The sequence below is a fragment of the Hippocampus guttulatus genome, chromosome 8 (assembly GCF_054856545.1).
Source record: "Hippocampus guttulatus isolate MCC_2025c chromosome 8, RoL_Hgut_1.0, whole genome shotgun sequence".
Taxonomy (NCBI): Eukaryota; Metazoa; Chordata; class Actinopteri; order Syngnathiformes; family Syngnathidae; genus Hippocampus; species Hippocampus guttulatus.
Genome location: NC_141268.1, coordinates 21,709,971 through 21,732,598, shown reverse-complemented (window position 1 = coordinate 21,732,598; position 22,628 = coordinate 21,709,971). Strand labels below are relative to the sequence as shown.

The 22,628-nt window shown below is 45.8% G+C and overlaps 1 protein-coding gene across 1 annotated transcript; it reads left to right on the top strand.

Moving 5' to 3' along the window:
- Nucleotides 1-437: 437 nt before the first annotated feature.
- Nucleotides 438-17,340, top strand: wnt4 (wingless-type MMTV integration site family, member 4). The gene is made up of 6 exons (XM_086117601.1): nt 438-535; nt 12,887-12,968; nt 13,388-13,541; nt 13,676-13,807; nt 14,347-14,489; nt 15,087-17,340. Exons 1-6 carry the CDS (start codon nt 459-461, stop codon nt 15,555-15,557), a joined length of 1,059 nt encoding a protein of 352 aa, XP_085973727.1. The 5' UTR covers nt 438-458; the 3' UTR covers nt 15,558-17,340.
- Nucleotides 17,341-22,628: the final 5,288 nt, after the last annotated feature.

Below are 22,628 nucleotides of genomic sequence, written 5' to 3'. Positions count from 1 at the left end.
CAGAGCCAGGTGTGTGTGATTGCGTTCAGGTGTTGCCGTCTGTCGTGGATCTCGTAGTTCGAGCGCTCGGTGCGTGCGTTTCAGGGACCCGATGAGAGGATAGCCGCGCGGCGAGTCTTTAAGCACCATCGGAACTCCCCCCCACCCCCTTATGTGCTGTCCGAGGCGGGTGACGGTTCGTCCAAAGTGTGACTGTCATTTGTTGAGAACGTGCCATATCCACCTCGGTCCCCCGCGGGAGTGGAGGCGCGGACGGACGGGAGAAGCGTGCCGACGCGCCGCCAAGCTGCGCGCCTGTGCGGCCGTGGCCGAAGCGCTGGATGCGAATGCGATGGATTAGCAGCTGCCTCGTCCCAAGCGTGCCGCAGTTTCCCTTCATTCCCAGCCCAGGACAACCACTCTCCATCACGGGATTATTTCCACTCTTCGACGATCCTTCTCCTCCCCACCGAGCTGAGATGACAGAGGAGTGCGTGTTGCGCTGCGTGCTGATGCTCTGCTGTGTGCTCCTCTCCGCCAATGCCAGCAACTGGCTGTAAGTTCCAGTCCCTTTTTTTTTCCCCCCTCATGTATTCCTACTTTTTTGGTTTTCAAAATGTTCTTCCACGTGCAACCACTTCTAAATGTCGTTCATTTCCATTTTTTTAATCTTGCATGCCTTCATTAGAATGGGGGGGGGGGGTAGCTCAGTCTAACACAAACGCTGAAACTTAATAGTGCAAATCTCCGCATGCACCCCTCCTGCAAAAAAAAAAAAAAGTTAAAACTTTGCGCGCACTATTCGGGGGGAAAAAAAGAAAGAAACAGCGTGCATGTCTGCGTAAATGTCAACTCGGGTGATGACTTGTCGTTTTGCAAGCCACAATATGAAACTCGTATATTCCGATAATTGGCTGCAGAATGGATGAGACGCGTCTCTTGCATCACACCAATAACTCTGCTTCAAGAAGAGTGTGATAGACTTACAGATGAAGAAGACACACCAGATAATTAAAGCCACAAATCTTAAACGTCATGTAAATGGCGGAATGAAGAGCACTTCTTCACTTGTTGGGAGCCCGGCCAGCCACGCGGACTTTGATGTGAGTGGAAGATCGTCTTTTAAAGTTTCGTTTATTTATACATGTTTTTTTTTTCTTTTCTGAAACTGAAAAAGGCGGCGTCGCTGACCAAATGAAAAGTCACGCATTCCCACAAGCCTTTGTAATTTATGATACCCCGCGACGTGAAATGAATTGCAATCATGCTCTGGAAGAAGATGCGAAGCGGCCAGCGATCAAGCGCAAAAACGAAGAATGTTTTCCGCAGTTTGCCTTGCGCAACTGCGAAGCGTCCGCTCGGGTCGCATGTGCGTGCCTGCTCCGCCTGCGCGCCGTGGAGGCGGATGGGATGGTGAGGTGGCATTCCCGCATTCCTCCGCACTTCGGTACATTTTCGCGCTTCGATTCCACCACCTCTTATCTCCCTATCCATTTTTTTACGAGCGGCGTCGATCATTAAGGGAGGAACCTTGCCAATTCATTGCACGAAATTCACTGCAGCCCCCCCCACCCCAAGCGCGCCTGTCTTTTGGTCTTGCTGACGATTCCCATCCACTTTCGGAACAAGTTACGGCAGGGTGCGTGACTTGAGTGCCATTCGTTATTCCCGGTTTGCTCGCACTCTTGAAAGTCGATGTTGACACGAAGATAAGAGCGCCGCTTGCATACGGACCCGCTATAAGAAGAGGAGGCCGCGCGAAAATCTTTGGCAAACACCTTGAAGTCTGTCACCCAGCGAGCGAGCGAGTGCGGAGTTTTAATTGTGCAGTTTGTGACTAAAGGCGTGGTGACAGCAGACATGTACGGGCAGGCTCGCGGAACTGGCTGCAGTCTGCTCGATGGGGTTACTCGCCGCGATGGCTGCGTGGATCGCATACGCGCCGAAGCTTCACTTTCACCTCCGCGTCCCGGCGACGTGATGGTGCAATCAGCTCGCACGGATTCCGCCCAACTTGATTGTTTTATATTTGTGGCCTTCATATCATTACTCACCAAATTGATTTTTTTTTTTGAATGCGTCTGATTTAGCTGAGCTTCCGTCGATGTCACCGGTGTCAAACTCGAGGCTCAGGGGCCAGATCCGGCCGGCCAGGTCATTTTATATGGCCCGTGAAAGCAAACCATGTGTGTCAACTTGCTAAAATCTGTACAGAAATGTCCAATTGTCATGTGTAATAAATAGCGTTGAGATTTTCCAATAATTTTCTTGCCCAGTTTCTACTCACGTGAACAATTATTGAACAAACTATTATAATTGTCGACTGATTTCAAAAGTAATAATCTATTAATTTGTTGTGTCCAAATAATAATTTTGTCGTGTCACTATCATAATGGCCCTCCGAGGGAAGACGTAACTCCAAATAGGCCCGCGACTATAATGAGTTTGACATCCCTGGTCTACGCCGTGAGCACCAAGGAGACACCCAGCAGTCAGATTTAGAGAGCAATTTAAAGCTGGTCAATGCATGCTTACCATTACTCCTTTCACGATTGATCAATGTTATAGAAATGAGAGTTATTGCCTTAAGTATTGGGTCCAATTGGATCCATTTTGACTAATTCAATCACAAATACACACAAGTCTTTGTTTCACCCTGAAATTTGCTATAACTTTTCCAAAAGTGACCAACAATGACACACACAAAGAAAATGTCATTGTATTGTACAGGTGCTACAGGACCTCCAATATTTTACCCCACGTCCATTAAAAGATATTCGATTTACCGTTGTGGATATGATGGAAATTTTTAAACTGAACTGCACATGCCATAAAGGTGTGATTTATTTATTTATGTATTTATTTTTAATGAGAGAGTGGTAACAGAGTTCAGGAGCTCGACTGAAAGCGTCCTGAGAACTGTCTGTGTTTCCACCGCTTTTGCACAGTTAGCTCGGTTGAGAAACATGGCGCCTGTTGGTGTACGGAGGGTCATGGGGGAACCTCAAAACAGTGAAAAACAGCATAAAAATGATCAAACATGCAAAACAGAAAGAATGGCGGCATGTGTCAAGATAGCGGACCGAGGCTATCTTGACACATTTCAAAGTCCCGATTTCATGTCATCCGTTTTCCATTTGCCGAGTTTGCTTACAACAAACACCTTTATAACGTAAGCTTTATTATAACGACCAGATTTTTTTCCCCACAAGATATTGAAAAGGCTTTTGTTCCGATGAACCGTGGTGAACTTCCGTCGCGACCTTGCTTTTTAACAAAATGAACAACACGGGATTCCCCTTCGTTGCTTAGCAACGCTACTGATCGACTCGGTACATTGTTGAACTTCCGGAGGCACGGAACAGTCCTGATTACATGATCTAAAAACGCATCTGGTAACCGGAAGCAAATCGCGCTGTCTGTGAAGGCTGATATTGTCTCGCACTTTGGATAGGGACGTCTCTCAAACGAAGGTCAGCCAAGACTACAAATTGGCAAAGTCGACGAAATAATGCACATTTAGTCGCTCATCAACTTCATCACCCTTTTTTTTTTCTTGCTTCGTTCACTTTCTCCTGTCATGAGCTGGCAACCTCCGTGCATGTTTCTTGAAGTGCTATTTTGGGTCTATGCAAATGGTAATGGTGGCACACGCCCGCTAATTACCACCTGATCTGATCGTGTACTTGTCTGTGTGCGCATCCGCCGCGCGCCGCGATTCGGAGAATGTACTGGCAGTAGAGCTCGCTCAAAAACATAGTGATTTACTGTGGAAGAAATGTGCCTGTTTTCGCAGTCGGGGTGTAAATATTAGGTGGACCGGGCCCAACGCAGGTAACAGCTGTGTTGGGTGAAGAATTTGGACCTGTGGGGCCTCATTTCAGTCATGCAACAGCAACAACCAAACGCAGGGCAGTAAAGGAGTCTTCAAGTTGGATACAACAGCTGTACGGGGCTCCGAAGCAAAGGAAAAGTTATGGGATCCGGAGGGAAATTAATATCCTGTCCCTTTAGGTCTCCGGTCGTACAGAGAGAAGAACATACCCTGTGAGGCCTCAGAGGCATTTTTATAGGTACGGTGTGTGTTAAAAATAAAAATAAAAATCATGATGATCTTGATTAAAAAATAAGTGAAATAAAATGAACACTGAGGAGTTCATTAACACTGTAGGATACATGTTATCCTACTTGGTGGTGCGCTTGGCTGAAAGACGGCCTTTGCAGATTTATTGCCAAGAACCGCACCAGTTCGGTGTGGCATGTTTTCGACGGTGGATGGAAACGGCCACGTTCAAATGCCAGACTTTTGTGATATGAACGAAACGTGACAAAGACAAAGTCTTTCGAAACATTTTCAGCATGTAGATCTATAACCCGTGCAACTGAAAATCATAGATCAATGTTTTAGCGAGGGGGAGGGGGGGGGATAATAAAACCTGAGATAGCGTGGGCGCAAGAAACTATTTTGCCTCTAAGATTGAATTCTCTCTCTTCACTGCAGTGCCTTGAAGATCAATTGTGTTATTCTTTTCATCACGAATGGATTATGTATACCTTCGAATAAGTTCCACAGTACACCCTCCCTTCTCACTCTGCCCACCTGCACCTTTTTGAACTAAGCTTGTGGCCCACGTCAAATGGCATGTTTAATCTTACATCTAGGTATCTATAGCTCTCTATCTATCTATCTATATACATGTCCATTGCGGCCCATCATGTCATGGATGACGGGCCGCAAATGGCCCCTGGGCCCTAGTTTGGACACCCGGTTGCTAATCATTTACATGATTACAACTTGTTGGTGTGCTAAACAATGCTAAAGGACAACGATATTCCATATTGTTGTTTTTATTCAGTACCTGACACGGAATGTGCCGAACAATCTGCACGGCAAGAAAACCGTCGGCATGTTTCGAACATGACTATGAGGACAAATACAGATAACAGATAGCAGGTAACTCTGACGCTCCTTACTCGTAGCACGAAAGTGTTGTGGGTAGGAGCAGTCAAGCACATGTCCCGTATAAGCATGGTGAGGTGCTAAAGAGATGGCAGGGTAACCAGAGAAAGCGGAGACCTTGGCAGCACACGCTGGCGCCTCACACTTTGTTCGCATTCACATGACATGCAATGAGGTTTGCGACATGTTATTTCAAGCCCTCTTGTCACCGCCGGGTGTGCAATTATCATGGCACGCTTGAATCGGCGGGGGAATCGCTCACGATGACCAGATCGGGACGAGGATTAGTTGAGGGCAGATCGGACCGACAGGGGGGAAAAAGAGCGGGCGGCCGCCCGCTGAAAGATGAGATACGATCGTGGCACTCGGCAGAGAAGTGCGCCAGTCTTTCGGGAGACATAACACACCCTCTGGTGGCGACGAAGGTGGGCCGACGCTCGCTCGGCGGCGACAGTGGCTGCAAACAGCTGATTGCAGCCGGGCCGCGCACCATTCCAACTGTTCGGTGCTGGCGAGGAGTTTCTCTCAAGCCTAAGATGTGACTTTAACTCTGATTGTACTGTGTTCTTTTTTTAAGGGCAGCAATCGCTTATATATACCATCCCTCCAAATGTTTTGGAACAGACATGATTGAATTCACGTACAATATTTTATTATTGAGTGGCATAACCCTTTGACTTGCAATTTCTGCATCAAGCCTGCGATTTTAGCGGACCGTTGCTTTCTTCAGTTGAAATGATGTTCCAGGCCTTTACTGCGTCCTCTTTCAGTTCTTGTTTGTTTCTGGCGGGTTCTCCATTCCGGCTCCGCTTCAGGAGGTGAAGCCCTTTGTGTTGCATTTTGTATGGTAGGTACGGCGCGATCCAAATAAAGTTGAATGAAACTAAATTCATTCAGCACGTTCTCGGTTTCGTTCATGTCTCATAAGAGGCTGCGGAGGACGGTACAGGACAAGAATGCGCATTATTGTCTTCCCATTGATACACCCTGGCCTTCGTGTGTGAACACATGCCTGACCCTTTCGTGACCTTTGCCCGCGTTTCGTCCCGATCTAACATTGAAAAGGCAACGTTTAAAGAAGGAGACTCAGCGGTGATGAGGCGAGGACCAAATATGTATTCTAGCCTCCTACACAGATATGCTTTTATCCATACAAATATGTGTCCAACACATAGTTTACACATGTGTGATAACTGTGTAAATAGAAAGCTCGATGGTGCGTGTCCAAACTTGCCCACTTTGCATGAATGATCGCAATGCCACAAGCCGGAACGTTTCCACATCTCGCCAGCGAATGAATGCGAGTCTTTGACATGATAGAAAAGCTCTTTCAACTCATCATGTTAATTGCGTACAAATAACATGCTCCCTAATCTGACCGTATGAATAAATCAGGTACACGAGTACTCGCCTGGTGACATGAGTGACGATTTACAGAGTCTGCCTGCTGATAACATTGCACGCATGGGCAAATTGCGGGCGCCTTGCTTTTTAGGGGAGCAATAAAAATCGGACAAAAGTTCCAAAAGTAATTGAGTGAAGTGGGAACTTGAAGTCAGTCTCCACACCCAATCTTTTGTGTGCCCTTCCATAAGATGAAGAGAGACTTTCTGCCATCATATGGCGCATTTCCAACAATTCCGAACATGGCGGAGACCGGTCGGCCGTATTGGCAAACATATGCAGAGAGGATTGCGCTGGCACGGAAATCAGGATCCGCCAGCATTTGTGCGCCGTCATAAATGCGCTGTCCATGAAAGTAAAGTCTCTTGTAAGCAAACTGCTCCAGCTCTCTCGGGTTTGAAGGGTACCGTATGTCCAGGCGACACGTTTCAACTCCTAATAGGATTTAGATGTGGGCTCATCAAAGGGCCAGTAAAGTTTTGACTCTTGTCATTTTTCGCTGTATATTTTGGTACTATTGGAGGACACTTTACCAGCAAAAATGAGACCAAGTTTTCCGTCTCTGCTATCTAACGGACATTCTCCAAGATTTATGGCTTTTGGCAAATTCCAGTCTTGTCAGCCATGTTTTTTTTTTTCTTTTGCTAAGCCATGAAAGAAATGGACAACTGCACCTACTGTGAAACGCCAGCGCCAGCTCTCTAATGTTCTCGGGATTCTTCGCTCCATCTGGCACAAGGTGTCTCAAATCTGTCCAAGGTCCAATGAAATACTGTGATATTTTTTCTATTTTAGGGAAGGAAAAAAAAAAAAGCGTCTGCTGTCAGGATAACTGCAAGTGAAAGCCAAAGCCATTGCATCTATAGTATAGTGCATAAATCATACGCCAACATTAGATATGTTGCTCTAGAAATGCCAATATGATCTTTTTGACATCAGTCTATTCATTCAGACATGATCAGAAAACCGTCACAAATGTACTTGCCTCGTCAGCAGAATCATTACTCGGACATGCCCCCAAACAAATATATTTTCAGGGTATGAGAAATGGCCTTTCGGTGGGCACACAATGACAATTGGGCATCGGGTCTCAATTTGGTAGCGGCGACCCTGGGTGAAACACACGTGCTAATCACATTTTCCACCATCCTATCATATCCCGGTTCACGTTATCCAATGAAATTGTCACAGGTACATGGTACAGCCAAGTTTAGAAAGAGTGCATTTAGAAACAATCAGCTGTTGTCTCCTATGGAACTACAACATGACGGACGGTGTTCTTGCGACATCACCTGAAATACCTTTTCAGCTGCTTTCAATTCCAACCCGATGTGCGGGACGAAAAGTAACATTTTATCTCGATAGCAGGCTACGGTCGATGTAGGCTCAAGCACGCAAAGGCGTGCGCACGCACACCAATCACATGCACAATGTTTCCGAGCCTTATTGGGTGATGGCACTGGTACCGGGCGAAAGGTTAGTCCGTGGATTTTCCCGTCTTTCATTTGTTTTTCCCAAATTGGCATGAAACGGTGGATGTGTGAACGTGTCTGTGTTTCTGCGTGTGAGGCTTGTGGTGTTGGCAGAGCGTGTTATTTTTAGGGGGCAATGAGCTCTAGTGGAGCCACCGGCATATAAATACACCCAGACACACGTGTAAGCTCATAAACACACCAACAAACAAACATATTACCATAGTATCGGGGTTGCCTCACATTTTTCCGCCCATTCACCACCGCCTGACTTTCACCATTCGTATTTCTTCAACAAGTGACTGGAAAAGGTACTTTTTCAAATGCCCTTTGACCTTCTGCACCCGCCCGTACACTTGACATTCATTCATCTCCACGAAGGTCATTTTTAAATGAACTACTGCATAGAACAGAGTCTTCCTGTGAGGAGACTTGATCAAGGCAGATGACACAGCAGCTCACGAGCAGGGATCACAATAAACTAGTGAAATAGCGCCCTCTACAGGTTTCAGTATGCCTCGGTACTGTAGCGCACAGTAAAACAGCACATTTAGTCAGGAGGATTGGTTCAAAATTGTGGCTTTTCTTTTGATGAAAAGGAGGAGGAGGGTCATGTGACCCAAATACGCAATGAACTGCGGCCGCTGGTTGTAAATGAAATGTATTATTATTATTATTATTATTATCTCTAGCTGCACTTTCTGGATTTTTTTTTTGGCCTGATAGTTTCTGATACTAATAATTTTAAATCAAAAAAAGTTTCGTTTTGTTTCGTTTTTTTCATCGCAATTTTTTTTTTTTAACAACGGCATTGCCGTTCCACTGACTGTTTATTATTTGGTTTGCGCTACTACCACGGTAGACTGAAATGGTGTTGTGTAGATAGTTAAAGCAGTTGTAAAGTCAGAGTGTAGAAAGTAATGTAAAAAAATATATAAAAAACTAACCAAAGGAATGCAACCATGGGTTGGTGACCAGGCAGCAGGTGGACGATGGTTAGCAATGTCAGACTGGCAATCTTGACCTCGTGGGTTTGAATTTCTGCTCAGGTGATGCTCTATGATCCGAATGAGAACAAGCAATATACAAAATGGATGGAAGGATGGTTTGTGACCATTCTGAGCGTAGTTGGGAGAAAGTTCCAGAAAGAAAACCTTGACTGCAGTCTCTCCTGCTATACTTGCACAACAGCAACAACCCTCTCTTACATTCCTGCACAGTCTACACCCATAAAATGGTATCTCACCCAAAACCGTACAGATAGGATCCAGTCCAACTGTGGCCCTGAACAGGCAAAATTATTTACAAAATAGAGGCATGGAAATATTTTGGACCTTAACGGTTCCATATGAATTGCCCATCTTAATATTATTGCACAATTATTGGTGAACAGTCGGGTCAGGTTTTGACAAAGTCATTTTCTCACGGTGTGCGACCAGTTTCATTCTTGTCAGTATTTTCTGTCCGAGATAACATGTCATAAAGTCTCCCCTGTTTGGATTTATCTCTTATTTTCACAAGGCTGCGGGGGGTTCCAAGTGGGAGGCTTGGTTCATTCCACCTGGCCCGAGGTGCATCTACTGAGCGCTTGTGTGTTTGCGTTGCATTAGGCGTCACGGCCTGCACAACAGCGCCGGCTCCACTGGGTTTAGGCCGGTGGGATTTATGCAGGAAAGAGGGAGTGCGAGACGGGGGAAGAGACGTGAGCTGGCGCTGTGTGCGTGTGTGTTGCTCTGCCCTTCTATGGGTTGACTCCTCTGCCTGTTGGGTGAGATGTTTTGTTAACCTCGTCTAAGGGAAGCAAGGGTACGCGCCGCAGAATGAGCAGATAACAGCACGGAGGGCTGAAAATGAAACACACTTGCTCAAGGTCTGTCTGTTCCTTTCCCATGACTTAACCAAAAAAAAAAAAAATTTAAAAACCCCCACACATGAAAAGCATCTCCATCCTTTCTAAAAGAATCGGAAGACTGACGCCGAGCCCTTCATTTGTATGGACTCAGTATTAGACAAGAGATGACATTTTCAGCTTTATTTGTCCCTGAATTGTCATTTGTGGGAATCAAATGTCAGTTGGGTTGAGGAAAATTATTGTTACTGACGCCGCACCAGCTAGCTCGCAACACGCTCCGGCCGGCTGCCTACAAGTCCGGTGAACTCATTCAGTACCAGCCAATTCTGGACCAAGTCTGAAAAGACGTTTATAAACGTCTTTGGGAGTGAATGAGTTAAGATCGACACGCATTCGCCAGACACTGGAATCAAGTGCTTAGGAAAACGAATAATTTGCAGATGCCTGGCTGGAATCATGTTCAAGTCGAGCATGTATCCAACTTTGTACAGCAAAAATGCAGGCGAATAAGTGTCTGGACTCTGGACAACAAATTAAATTTATGTTTCCAGACAAGACAATACAGGTTGCTGTTCCACATCATGTGAATTTAAGAACTAAAAATCGTTGATCATATCAAAGAGAATTCACGTCAACATTCATGAGATTGTCCCAGCTTTATTGCATCATAAAAAAGTCCTTGCTTCAAATCCATGGGATTAATCAGGAAAAAAAATGCTCCTCAAAATGGAGTCACCGATTAGAAAAGTTGCTCCACAGAGTATTCTTTTCACGCTTTGCAGCGTCTAATGCTGAAGTGGTCAGCAGTCCTCCGCGGTCAAAATCAACCCACTGACATGCTGGAAACAAAGCCACCAAGACACATGCTTGGTGCGGTCGCATACCAGAGCGCCATCATGGAAACTGTGTCCGTCTTCATCATGAAGACGCTCCAAGTCAATCTACAACAAGTGAGTCACCGCGAGGTTACTTGCGAGTGTGGACTGTATGTTGGTGGATATGGCTGAGATGCTGCGGAGTGGCAGGGAGCGAGGTTATCGCCGTGATGAGTGCTGAATACGGACATTGTCTGGTTGGGGCGGGCACGGCCTTCAAAGAGGCCGCGAGAGAGGAGGATTATCTGCGCTGTTGAGAGGATGAGATGAGAGGGGACCTGGAAAGAAAGGAGGTGTTTGACCTCCTAGACTTCTGAAAGGGCGATGGGAAACTGCTTGCTCTCTCATTTGTTTTTTTCTTCCCCGTTAAGAAATGTTGGAAATCCAATTCAGGCTCATATCTTCGTTTTCACCGAAAAGGAATTAACTACAGTGATAATTTATGAGTCGTGATAGCCATAGATGTGTAAAAGCGACAAAATGTAGCTCTTTGATACAGAGTCACAACAAGTGAAAAAAAAAGTGAACCGCTGTTGATCGTGAAACAGAATTTGAATGAAGTGGTCACGATCTGGATTTTTTTTTTCAATATATTTAGTTTGCTGTGTTTTTTTTTTTCATGTTTGTCTCATTAGGTTTCTGTCCACGTGTCCTTGTCAGACCCCCCCCTCCCCCCTCCGTCACTTTTATGTCTACCAATCAGCTCTTTCAGCCACTGGCGTCTTGTCCAGGTGTTTCTTGTTGTCTTGTCAGTTTGCTTGAATATAGTTCCCTGCTCAGGCTTGATTGGCTCATTACTTTCGTTGGTGTCCCTGTCATGTTCCCGTCTCTAACTCTGTTTCGTATTTTGATTGGCTGAACTGTTATTTGGACTTCTATGAATTGAGTATATTTGGATTCCGCAGGCCTTTTGTATCATTTTTGGAAAATTAAAACATTTTGTTTTGAGTTCCTGCCTTGCCTCCCGACACTTGGGCCCAGACAACAACCCTGCTTGACCTTGACACCCAATCATTCTTTGTTGAGGCCACGGCTCTCTTTTCATGTCTTCTTTCTTTTGTTTTTTTGTAAATTGTAAATTGAAATTCGTGCTTTTTTTTTTAGTATCCCAGTAAAGTGCTTTGAATCATTTCAGCAGAATTTCCCAAGCTCTGGCGATGCGCCGCTCTATTCCACTGAAAAAGACACGCAAGGGCTTTGCAGAGGGTACGTGTGGTCCTGGGAACTCATAACCCAGTACTCATAAAACGGGCTTCGGAGACCTTAAGGAAAACCTGGTAGGCTGTCCTGCGGCAGAATAAGAGCATTTAAGTCCGTTGGAGGACCACTTGTGTGCGCTCGCCTCAAAACCAACTCGAATACTAAAGCACATTTTTTTTGTTTGTTTTATTTTTGCTGTCGACTGACAACGTCTGGCTTTGACAACAGAAGATAAGATTGAGTCATCAAATGATTGAAATGTTAAAGAAGTGACATACTTTAAGTTTTTGTGGTTTCCTGATTTAAAAAAAAAAAAGTAAACTAAATCACCGTTGGCTGTGATACTTTTGGACCGTTCAAAGTGTTGCTTCTGCCCATAAAAGAGCTTCTTTTTTTTTTAACAAGTTAACTAAATCACCGTTGGCTGTGATACTTTTGGACCGTTCAAAGTGTTGCTTCTGCCCATAAAAGAGCTTCTTTTTTTTTTAACACATGCGCAAGAGCAGTGGACTCGTTTCAGACTCAACAAGCAATCAAACATGACATGTCAGGAACCTTTGGGCTGCTTGGACAGTACAGAATCAAGGCTCCGACCTCAAAGCGGAATTTGATGTCGGAAATGGTGAAAGCCTATTTCTGTGAAGCGCAGCTGGGCCTGGAGATATGAGAGTGAAGTGAGTTGGGGCGGTTGCGGTTGCTTGTCGGCGGTCAGGGCATCAAAACCGATGCCATTTTTCTCACACGTCCACAACTGTGTGTGCGCACGCGCGCGCATGTGAGTGTAAGCCGTATATCTTTCTGACCTGTCTGGCCTCGAGGTGCTGTCTGTGATAAACCACTTTCCCTCCTCACAGTGTACTCACCAACCAGACCTTCGTCCGAAACATTCTCACAACATCATGGGAACTGAGCCTGCCCCAGCGAATGCGAACGGCACTTTTCAGCAAAGTCACGCAATCCTCGCTTAAACTCCGACTGCAAGCTAAAACCACCACGCGCTCGCTGTATTTTCATGTTCACGACAAGATGGATGCGTTCTCTGCTGCTTGTATACTCGCTCGCGTCAGCGCAGTGTCGCAACACGGTGTTGCTCGTTCATACAAAGTCAAATCATTGCCATCGTTTCTGTTGTCTCCCCCATCAGGTACCTGGCCAAGCTATCGTCAGTCGGAAGCATCCGGGATGAGGAGACGTGCGAGAGGTTACGAGGCCTCATCCACAGACAGGTGCATTAAACGATGGCACGGCAAACTTACTGTTGTCACAAGAGACAAAACGGTGTTCAGTCACACCACGGCGATCAAATACAAACTCCTAATTTGGTTCAAGGGGTGTCCTTTCAAAATGATCAGTGTTGCAGGGGTGCCAAAACTTTACTTTTCTACTTTTCGATCAACCAACCACCCGCGATCGACCCGTTACCACGTACGCACTCATGCCATGATGAGCAATAGCCTGACGCGGAGGCACGCGATGCACTTAGGCAGCCTGTTAACGATCGTAGCTCACTGGTCGATCGTGATCGACCTAATGGGCACCCCTGGTGTAGAGGCACTTATTATTTTCCTGTTTTGATATTTTGTTCCCGAAAACGCATTTTGCGCAATGCGCCCGACCTCGCTGACGCGCGTCTGTTCCGCTGCAGGTTCAGATCTGCAAGCGCAGCGTGGAGGTGATGGACGCGGTGCGCCGCGGAGCTCAGCTGGCGATAGACGAGTGTCAGTTCCAGTTCCGTAACCGTCGGTGGAATTGCTCCACTCTCGAGAGCATGCCCGTGTTTGGCAAAGTGGTCACCCAGGGTAAGCACAGCCATGACAAGTGATTCGATGCAATATTCATTTCAACATTTATTCAACACCTTTGTCTTTTGTGCGTTCTGTGCATTATGAGTTAATGTGACTGCGTGTGTGTGTGTGTGTGTGTGTGTTTTTAGGCACCCGCGAGGCTGCCTTTGTGTATGCCATCTCAGCAGCCAGTGTGGCGTTTGCGGTCACGAGGGCCTGCAGCAGTGGAGAGCTCGAAAAATGTGGCTGTGACCACAACGTGCACGGAGTCAGTCCAGAGGGTGTGTATCACTCTCTCCCGCTTGCAAATACACACGTGCAAAATAATAATAACAAAAAAAAAGTGGCAAGCACAACAACGCATCCAGTCGATTATACTTCCAATATTTGGAGAGAGCATCTGTTCTACATCATTTGTCATTCATCCGACGGGGAAAAATAGGTCGTTTAATTCTTCCACGATAAAGCCGTAGCTATGTAAAAAAATAACAAGTCAAGTAGAAAAAAAAAGTAAATAAATGCCGTTGCTTGAATGTGCATTAACTAAAAGTGGTGCTTGTGTGATTATCGTGGGCCTATTATCACTGACTCAGTGTTGTGCTGGTGTCAGACTGCGGTTGCAGCCAGACGGCAAAACAATGAGACCTCTTATAAGTAAAATGCATAGTTGCTGACTTGTGGCTAATGGTTTGCTGGTTCAACACTATGAGGATCACCTCAGACATTTCAGTGTCATTTGATACCGTATTTTGGGGGGGGGAGGTTAGCTTTTAAAAAATAAAAAAAAATAAAAAAAAGATATTCTAATGTCTTGTCACAGGATTCCAGTGGTCGGGATGCAGTGACAACATTGCTTACGGAGTGGCTTTTTCTCAGTCCTTTGTGGATGTGAGGGAGAGGAGTAAAGGCCAGTCCTCCAGTCGGGCCCTCATGAACCTGCACAACAATGAGGCCGGCAGGAAGGTAACTCGGGGCTCTCACCGCATGTCGTGCTTTGGCCATCTGTTCATTTTAACCTTGGGTTTTGTCATTACGGAAGTAATCCAAGATTCCTGTAGAGCAGCCTCGTCAAACACACGTTTTGTTGTAGAAGTGGAGTCTGTAAGATTCAGAACAATATTAATTTCAATTTGCACTGAAAAAAAAAAAGATGGTCAAATTGTCACGCATCAACGTTTTATTGTTTCAGTTTACGTGGTCAAACACAAGAGGTGTACTGAAATCATTTTACCACATCAAAGTATTTTAAAGGGCTTTCGGTTTGATGCGGCACAGTTCTACAAAATGACAACATCCGTAATCAGGACAGGCAGGCTCACTCCCGCCCCTAGTGGACATAAGCGGCATGAAAAAAAAATGGATGCTGGATGGACTTTGGCGTCAATCCAAAATGAGCACCATTATTTTTGTAAAGATGGACTCTTGGGTACAGCTCTTGCATTTGATCTCCACTCATGGTTCATGATTTGCGAAACTGTCAAGTGAGCATGTTTGTTCTGCACTGTCCTATTTGGACTGAAATCATCCTGCCAGCGCATCAAGTTTGTGGCATCTTTTCAGGCCATCCTGGCTCACATGCGCGTGGAGTGCAAATGTCACGGGGTGTCGGGCTCATGTGAGGTGAAGACCTGCTGGAAAGCGATGCCCCCCTTCCGCAAGGTGGGCAACGTCATCAAGGAGAAGTTTGACGGGGCCACCGAGGTGGAACAGCGCAAAATGGGCTCCGCCAAAGTCCTGGTGCCTCGCAACTCCCAGTTCAAACCCCACACTGATGAAGATCTGGTCTACTTAGAACCCAGCCCGGACTTCTGCGACCACGACCCCCGCACGCCGGGTATGCTGGGCACGGTGGGGCGCCAGTGTAACCGAACCTCCAAGGCCATCGACGGCTGCGAGCTGATGTGCTGCGGCCGTGGCTTTCAGACGCAACAGGTTGAGGTGGTGGACAGGTGCAGCTGTAAGTTCCACTGGTGCTGCTATGTCAAGTGCAAGCAGTGCCGCAAAATGGAGGAGATGCACACTTGCCGATGATGAAACGGGTCCTGCTGATGAACAGAACAGATGCCTCGCACTCCTGATCGGGACTCGAGAGCACACTGAGGACGAATGAAGCGCCTCCTTCAGCTGGATAGGACCAAAGCTTCTACCGCTCGCCAATGGAAACGCGACGAGCATCCGAGAAGCGCGCCAGCATCCACTTCCTTGTCATGCTGTTTGTGTCTTGTCAGTCGTCGTCCTCCCTCTGCGCCTTCTTGTAATGTTTAACTTATTTGTTGAGACTGAGGAGCTTATCTACGATTGACTAAGGAGGAGCGAGCAGTCTGGTGGAGATAAGGAGGGACAAACAGCATCCATGGGTGGGTGGCGTTAAGGGTTTTGGGTCTTGAGGGGGGCTGGCAGCCCTCTGTCCTTGCTGCTGCTGCTGCTGCTGCTTCGGGGACTCGATGGGAGTGCTGCACGTCAAAGGGGGCATCCATAATAGACACACTGCAAAGACTGAATCCGCCATACATGGACTTGATGTGATTTGCTTTCCGTGTGCGCATGGCTGCACTGATCTAAGTTTTCGTCGGACGCGGTTTCATGACGCTGCTCTACTTACACACTCACATGCCGACGTGATTCTTGTCCGAAGGGTGACGATGAATGACACGCGAAAGCCACTATCGCCGCCTTTGTCTCTCTCTCAAACTCAAAAAGCGCGAGCACTAACAGAGGGGAAAAAAATAGAAACACTCAGAAGCATTTATTCCTGCTCAAAAAGATCCTTGCCCATCAATGGCAAGGAGAGCTAATAGAGAAAACACAGAAACCCCGTTTACACCGAGCGGCACGGTTTGGTTCAGGACGTGATGAAAGTTTTTTTTCCGTTGTAAACATTTCATGATAGGTCCCCAAATCTGAACTGCAGAATCCCACAGCCATTGGGTTACCAAATGCCTGTGGCACTGAAAATGAAAGAATGCAATGCTGTCAGTTTGTTTTTGAGCACACCTTGGTTCAAGGAGAACTTAACATAAGAATGTTCCCCACTTTGCTCACAAATCCCCCTGAAAATCAGATTTTGAATGAATGATCGGTTTCAAAGTTGCACTGAAGAAAAATGGTGGTGTTGAATTGACTCCCATTTTCTTTCATCGGGTGGTTGCACACAATCAAATCGCCTGGATCCAGATCCATTTTTTAAAAGAGATGTAGTCTCCTTAGAAAAATGCATTTGGATCTGGTTCCAGGTGATTTATGAACTCATGAATTCCTAAGAACTATTGCTTGAAATAAATAGTCACATACGAAGATGAAAGAACACACATTTTCGGAGGGTGATCCCTCGTCAGTAATGTTCCTATTTTTGGAATTCATATGTCACGCTACTGTGGCCTCATCCTGCCAGACACAGAAAAACGAACACCAGATCCACGTTGGCCCTCACAGTGCTCTTGTATTCCCCCGTTTCCCAAAGGCCAGTGTAAACACATCTCAAAAAACAACAAAAAAAAAATGTATTTACCAGACACGATGCAAACACCACGAAAAGTCGACGTCGTCTGACGGATGGTTGCTGAGCCTGTTCACCATGCATGATGACTGAAGCACTTTCTCTCCAACCGCACATAAAGCCCCCCCTCCTCCCGCGCCGCAGCATCGCACGTGTGACCACATATGGCCAATTTGTACCACCCAAAAGCCACGCTTGCCTATCATAATAATGTGCGCTCGTTATAATAATCATAATGTAGACCTGTAAAGACTTATACACTGAAGATTATACTGCCTATGAATGTCTGTTTATGTTGAATATATGCTGTGTCAAATACATATGTTGTCACTGACTGCTCTTTTCAACTGGATGTGTGCGTGTTTGTGTGCGTGTGCGTGTGCGTGTGCGAAATGAAGGAAGCGTATGAGAAAAGTGATGACGAAAAAAAACAGATGCACCAAGCCCTGAGACATGCTTCAACATCCCTGCTCATAGGCATCAAGCGGTACCTCCGAGATCACAGATACACCCGCGTTTGGATCTCCAATCCAGTTTGACATAAAAAGTCACAATCATTCAAATATGTTTCTGAGTCACTGTGACCATCACAAACCTAACTGAGAAGGATCGTGTCGTCAGAAGTGAGTTGGATCACATCGTGACATCAGGATTTACGCGTGGGACACAATTTCGGCGCTTTGGTGGAATTAGCTGTCCTGAAATTGGAATCGGGCCTCTTAAAAATGTGAAGAGAAACAAATCTGATTCATGCCAACGTGACTGACAAACAGACAGACTGGAGCTGCCCTGTAAATATGAGCCTGACATCATCCAAATATGGAAATAGGGGGCGCACACGCATAAATAAAGCACTCGTGGTAAATCTAAGCTCCAGTGAAAATGCAACGCATTGAGCAAAACAACTGCGGAAATTTCTCCAGTAATGACAGTTAATTTCATATTTTGGATATCATGCATCATGAAATGTAAGATCTCATTCCACTGTCTACATGTTTTAATTAAAAACAAAAAACAAAACAATCCATCGAGGCTTTCTTCATACTAGCACGCAGCAACACGTGCGAGGTGCATTACAGCCAAGGTTGCTCTCTGCACTCATAACACCGACGCCGCGCACTATATAACCTCAATGTGGTTTGTGTCAATATATCACACCATGTGACCACAAAACCACGTACACTGTCCATATTCAAGTGGTATTTGGAAGAAGCAGGGCAGCCGCTCGCTGTCTGGCCTTCGTCGGATTCATGAAAGAACGGAGGCGGCTACACTGGGATAGACAGGGATTTCACCAAAATGCAGACCACATGGCACAAGATTTTTCTCCTTCTGTCCCTGTCGATATCACACACACACGCACACACACACACACACACACACGATATTCCGCAATAACTTTGAATTTCATAGGTTCCATTGCGGTCCCCCACTGCGGTAAGTGTGTCTGCGACAACAGCAACAACTCGGCTCTGTCCTTCATTAAGCCACCAAGATGGCCTACATAAGACGTGGGTGGATGGTGGCCACACTGATTGGGAAAGTGTGTGTGTGTGTGTGTTGGCACAGACTTTCAGAAAATGCCGGGCTCTACTTCTGCTTCTGTCACCTGCACAAATTCACAACGCACAGCGTAAATTAGGACGGGAGAAGGTTCGACTGGGTGCTTGTAATTTCCCAGGTGTGCGCAAGCCAGAGCATTTTAAAAAAAGGACGCATTTTCGCCGTTGTGGGTGTGAGCACAGCCGCCCATGGCTTGCTAGCACACCGGTCCACGAGCACATTTGACTATCGTGAAAACGGTTTCCCCCGCCATGTGTTAAACTTTCTGCACTCCCTTGCTACAGTGGATGTCTTTAGTTCATGACCCTCGTCCTACTTGAGAGGTGGCACCCGTGTTTCAGTGCTGAGGCCAAAACCAAAAAGTCCCACACAGCCAAGCACAAGCGAGCCGTATTTCACTCGTTTGAACAGCCATGCGGCATTTGAAGGGTTAACGGTGCAGGTTGGCTGGATATTAATGCCAACTGCTTAGACTCCAGAATAAGACTGGCTTTAAACCAGCCTTCTCTTTGGCCCCTCTCAAACTCCGAGATCTTCTCAGGCATAGTTCTCATATTAAAAGAAAACAAGTTACACAAATGAGACAGATGGTTCTTGTTTGTGATGACAGTTGCACTACTTTCTCCTCCTGCTCTCCCCCCCCCCCCCCACCCCTCCCCCGCACCCACTGCACCCTCCATCTTATCCCTCTCAGCTTTCTTTCTCTGGTATCTTTGCTCCTTTGTTGCCACACTCAGAGAAACAATTGGAGCGGTGCGCACGGACGCTTTTCCTTAATAATATAATGATAATAAAACACAGTTGTACAAATGCAGGTTAAAACTGTCCATCATACCATCATATCCAGACCGAGCAATAAAATTTAAATCCACCGACTGGCGTTATTCATCAATCGGGATGGTTTTTCTAATGCTATGTCATGGTTGTGTTTATTTTGTTCTCTGAGTTGGCGGGATTGGAGGGCGTTTCCTCCAGCGCTGCACCTGTTTGTCATTGTCATCAGCTTCATCATCATCACCTGCCTACTTAAGGACTGCCACGCCGACCACTTTCTGTCGGATCGTTGCGTTACTGACACAGACAGCCTGTCATGTTGATTTGTTTCTGTTGCTGTCATGTTGTTTTATTTGTGATCGTGGTGTATTTTATTTCCTTGTGTTTTGTTGTGACTGAGAGTTTGGATCTTTTCAGGACTTGGTGTTTGTCCAGTGCAACCTACTTTTGAGTCCTCTATCATGCACAAAACATGACATGTTGTCACAAGCGTTCACAACTAGCATTGCATATTACACTGCTATTGTGATGTCAAATAATATTAATGGTATTCATGGTAAATGGTCAATGGACATTCTGCATTAACCAAACGCTGCAATGCCGAAGTTGATTTTGAATTGAGTTTGACCAGCAAGCATGACAAGCCTTCCCTTCTGGTTGCTTCCTCAGCCCATTTTCTGAGTGAAACCGACAAACTATGAGAAGAGTAAGCAAAGCAATGAACAGCAATCAGACTGAATACTTGGGGGCAATTTAGTTTAATACGAAAAACATCTTTGTTTGGAGGCTGGTTTTGCCACAGGAATTCACACACTTCTGCACACAAAAAGGGACTTGAGAGAATAAGCCACAAGCAAACTTGATTCGCAAAAGAGGGCCAGAAAGGCATATTTTCACCAACTCTAGTGTAATTTGACATATGCAGACCTTTAAACTATGATATGGACTGAAATGTGTCAAAAGTGTCACGGTGCCCCTTTTACAAATTCCTTTCAAATCGCTAGGCGAGTGTTAATTTTTCACCAAGTAAAAGCATGCCCGCCTGGTTAGAAGATACCAAATTGTCCAGAGGTGTGAAGCGAGTGACTGTTTGTTTGTCTTTGCGGGCGCGGTGATGATCTGGCGACAAGTCCAGAGCGTCACCTGCCTCTGGCCCAAAGTCAGCTGGCGTAGGCTCAAGCTGACTCCTGACTCTTGAGAGCATACGCTTCATAGAAAATGCATGGTTGCATGCTTTTATTACATCATCAATGTGTGTTAACCTCATTGTTCTTTAGGTATCTTTGAAATTATTTGTAAAAATAATGTAGAATAAACAGTAATTCCGTCCCGTGACAGCTGCAAAAGGATGCATTTGCACTCTGACACAAATGAACATGGCCTCGCTTCCAACGCGATTCATATTTGCATTTTCTGAAAACAGACCCTTCCGTTCTCGTGTATAAGGCGGACTTTGCTAAGTTTGGAATAATGGCAGACTTGAACTGGACCAAAGTCAAAAATCTAACAAAGCCCGCACCGAGTACCCTGTTGAACTTTCTGACATAACAAATGTGAATTTCAAACAGGTCTGTAAATCGCACTAGTCCAAGTATACTGGCTGGGCCTTTTGAGGTCAATACCAAATAAATCTAAAGCCCCCATCTCGAGGCTTTTAGGGCAACATTTATCCCAGCCTGCAAAGAAGAGATTAGGATTGATCAGAGCGAGAAAAAGGAATGTCTCAAGGGTGACAGTGACAAGGTGTTTCGGAATGTTGATGGGGGCGTTACCTGCCATAACTTCTTCTCTGCATGCTGAGATGGAGGATGCCAGTCACCTTACCTCCACATGCACACTCTCGACTTATGTTATAGCTGTGCGTCTGTCACCACGCAGATTTCAGATGAACTACAAAGGACCTTGCTTTCACACCTGGATAGTAAATGTACACCTGAAGACATGCGTGGCTACAGGTGAAAGGAGAAGGTGTGTGTGTGTGTGTGTGTGCGTGCGTGTGTGTGTGCGTGCATTACATGTATCTTTAAGTCAACAGCAATCGGCCGTGTCAAAATTATCCTCGCGGTGACCAGTAAAAGTGTCACCTGATGGCCACCTGGCTGCCGAGCCGAACGTACTGGACTGCACAAAACACGCGGTCGTGTAATTTCTAAGAGAGAGCAGCAACAGGTCACCGCGAGATGGGCGGAGATAGCGAGTGGACCTTCATATTTTCACCGAGGTAAATGCAGCTGAACAAATACGAATTTCAGCGGCTTGACGGTTTGTTCAAGCCACGGTGGAAGGAGTAAGCCACAATGGCTTTTGGTCACGGCATTGTAAATAACTAAGGCGGCTACGACAAATGAAGGCGCCCTATTGCGAAAGGTGATTTGTATCGCAGCCCCGGTTTTAAACTTTCTTAATTTTATCACAAGTTAGGGTTAGGGTTAATGACGCTGGAGTCGTAGGCCCACCGCCTCTCTGCGTTCTTTATTGTTCCCCTTCCCCTGGATGAAGACAAAATAAAGTGTGTTACAGTAATTCAGCCGAGAAGTAATGAAGGCTTGCATTACTGTTTCTAAGTGTTGTTGTGAAGAGAAAGGCTCTACTTTAGCTAGCTGCCAAAGATAAAAGAAACAATAAAGCTTGATTTAACAACAACACCAATTTACCAGTGGAATTTTAAAATCATTGTCAAATTTAAAACCCAAATGACGAAAGTTTTTTTTTGGGCGACTGGGACCAATTAGCATAACTTTCTTTTCGTTGTAGTTTAAGAAGTTTAATTCCATCAAGGCTTTGATTTCGTCCAGACAAGACAAAAGTGGCCTTGAGGGAAAAGTGTCTTTTGTTTTGTTTAGTGGGACAGAAATTATAACTGTCATCCACATAGCAGTGGAAGGAAATACAATTTTTTTTCATAAACTGGAACCTTGGGGCAGCGAAAACAATGGAAACAGGACGGACCCCAAAAGGGAACCCTGTGGAACACCATACTACAGGCGGCCAGAATAGGACACAGCGCAAGTAAGGCTAAAACAAAAGCTCCTGCCTGCCCAACAGGGGGCTACCACAAATGCCCACCTGGTTCTCATGCTCGTACTTGTGAAGGGGTGAGAAGCGTATGAGCACATGTACAATTCAGCACACTCGTATGATCATGAAAAAAAATGCTCAATCAGCTTGCCATGCCCTGCCACTTTTGCAAGTTTCAGATTCTGGAGCCTGCTGAGTGAGCAGACTTAATGGTGATTGGATTCTCCCAGAGGACAAAACATTTAGACTCA

Bases quoted from the DNA above. Each gene is read 5' to 3' on its own strand.
- wnt4 (XM_086117601.1), top strand. From the start codon at position 459: ATGACAGAGGAGTGCGTGTTGCGCTGCGTGCTGATGCTCTGCTGTGTG. The intron at 13,542-13,675 runs GTAAGCACAGCC...GTGTGTTTTTAG, and splicing joins TGGCAAAGTGGTCACCCAGG to GCACCCGCGAGGCTGCCTTT. The intron at 14,490-15,086 runs GTAACTCGGGGC...GCATCTTTTCAG, and splicing joins ACAATGAGGCCGGCAGGAAG to GCCATCCTGGCTCACATGCG.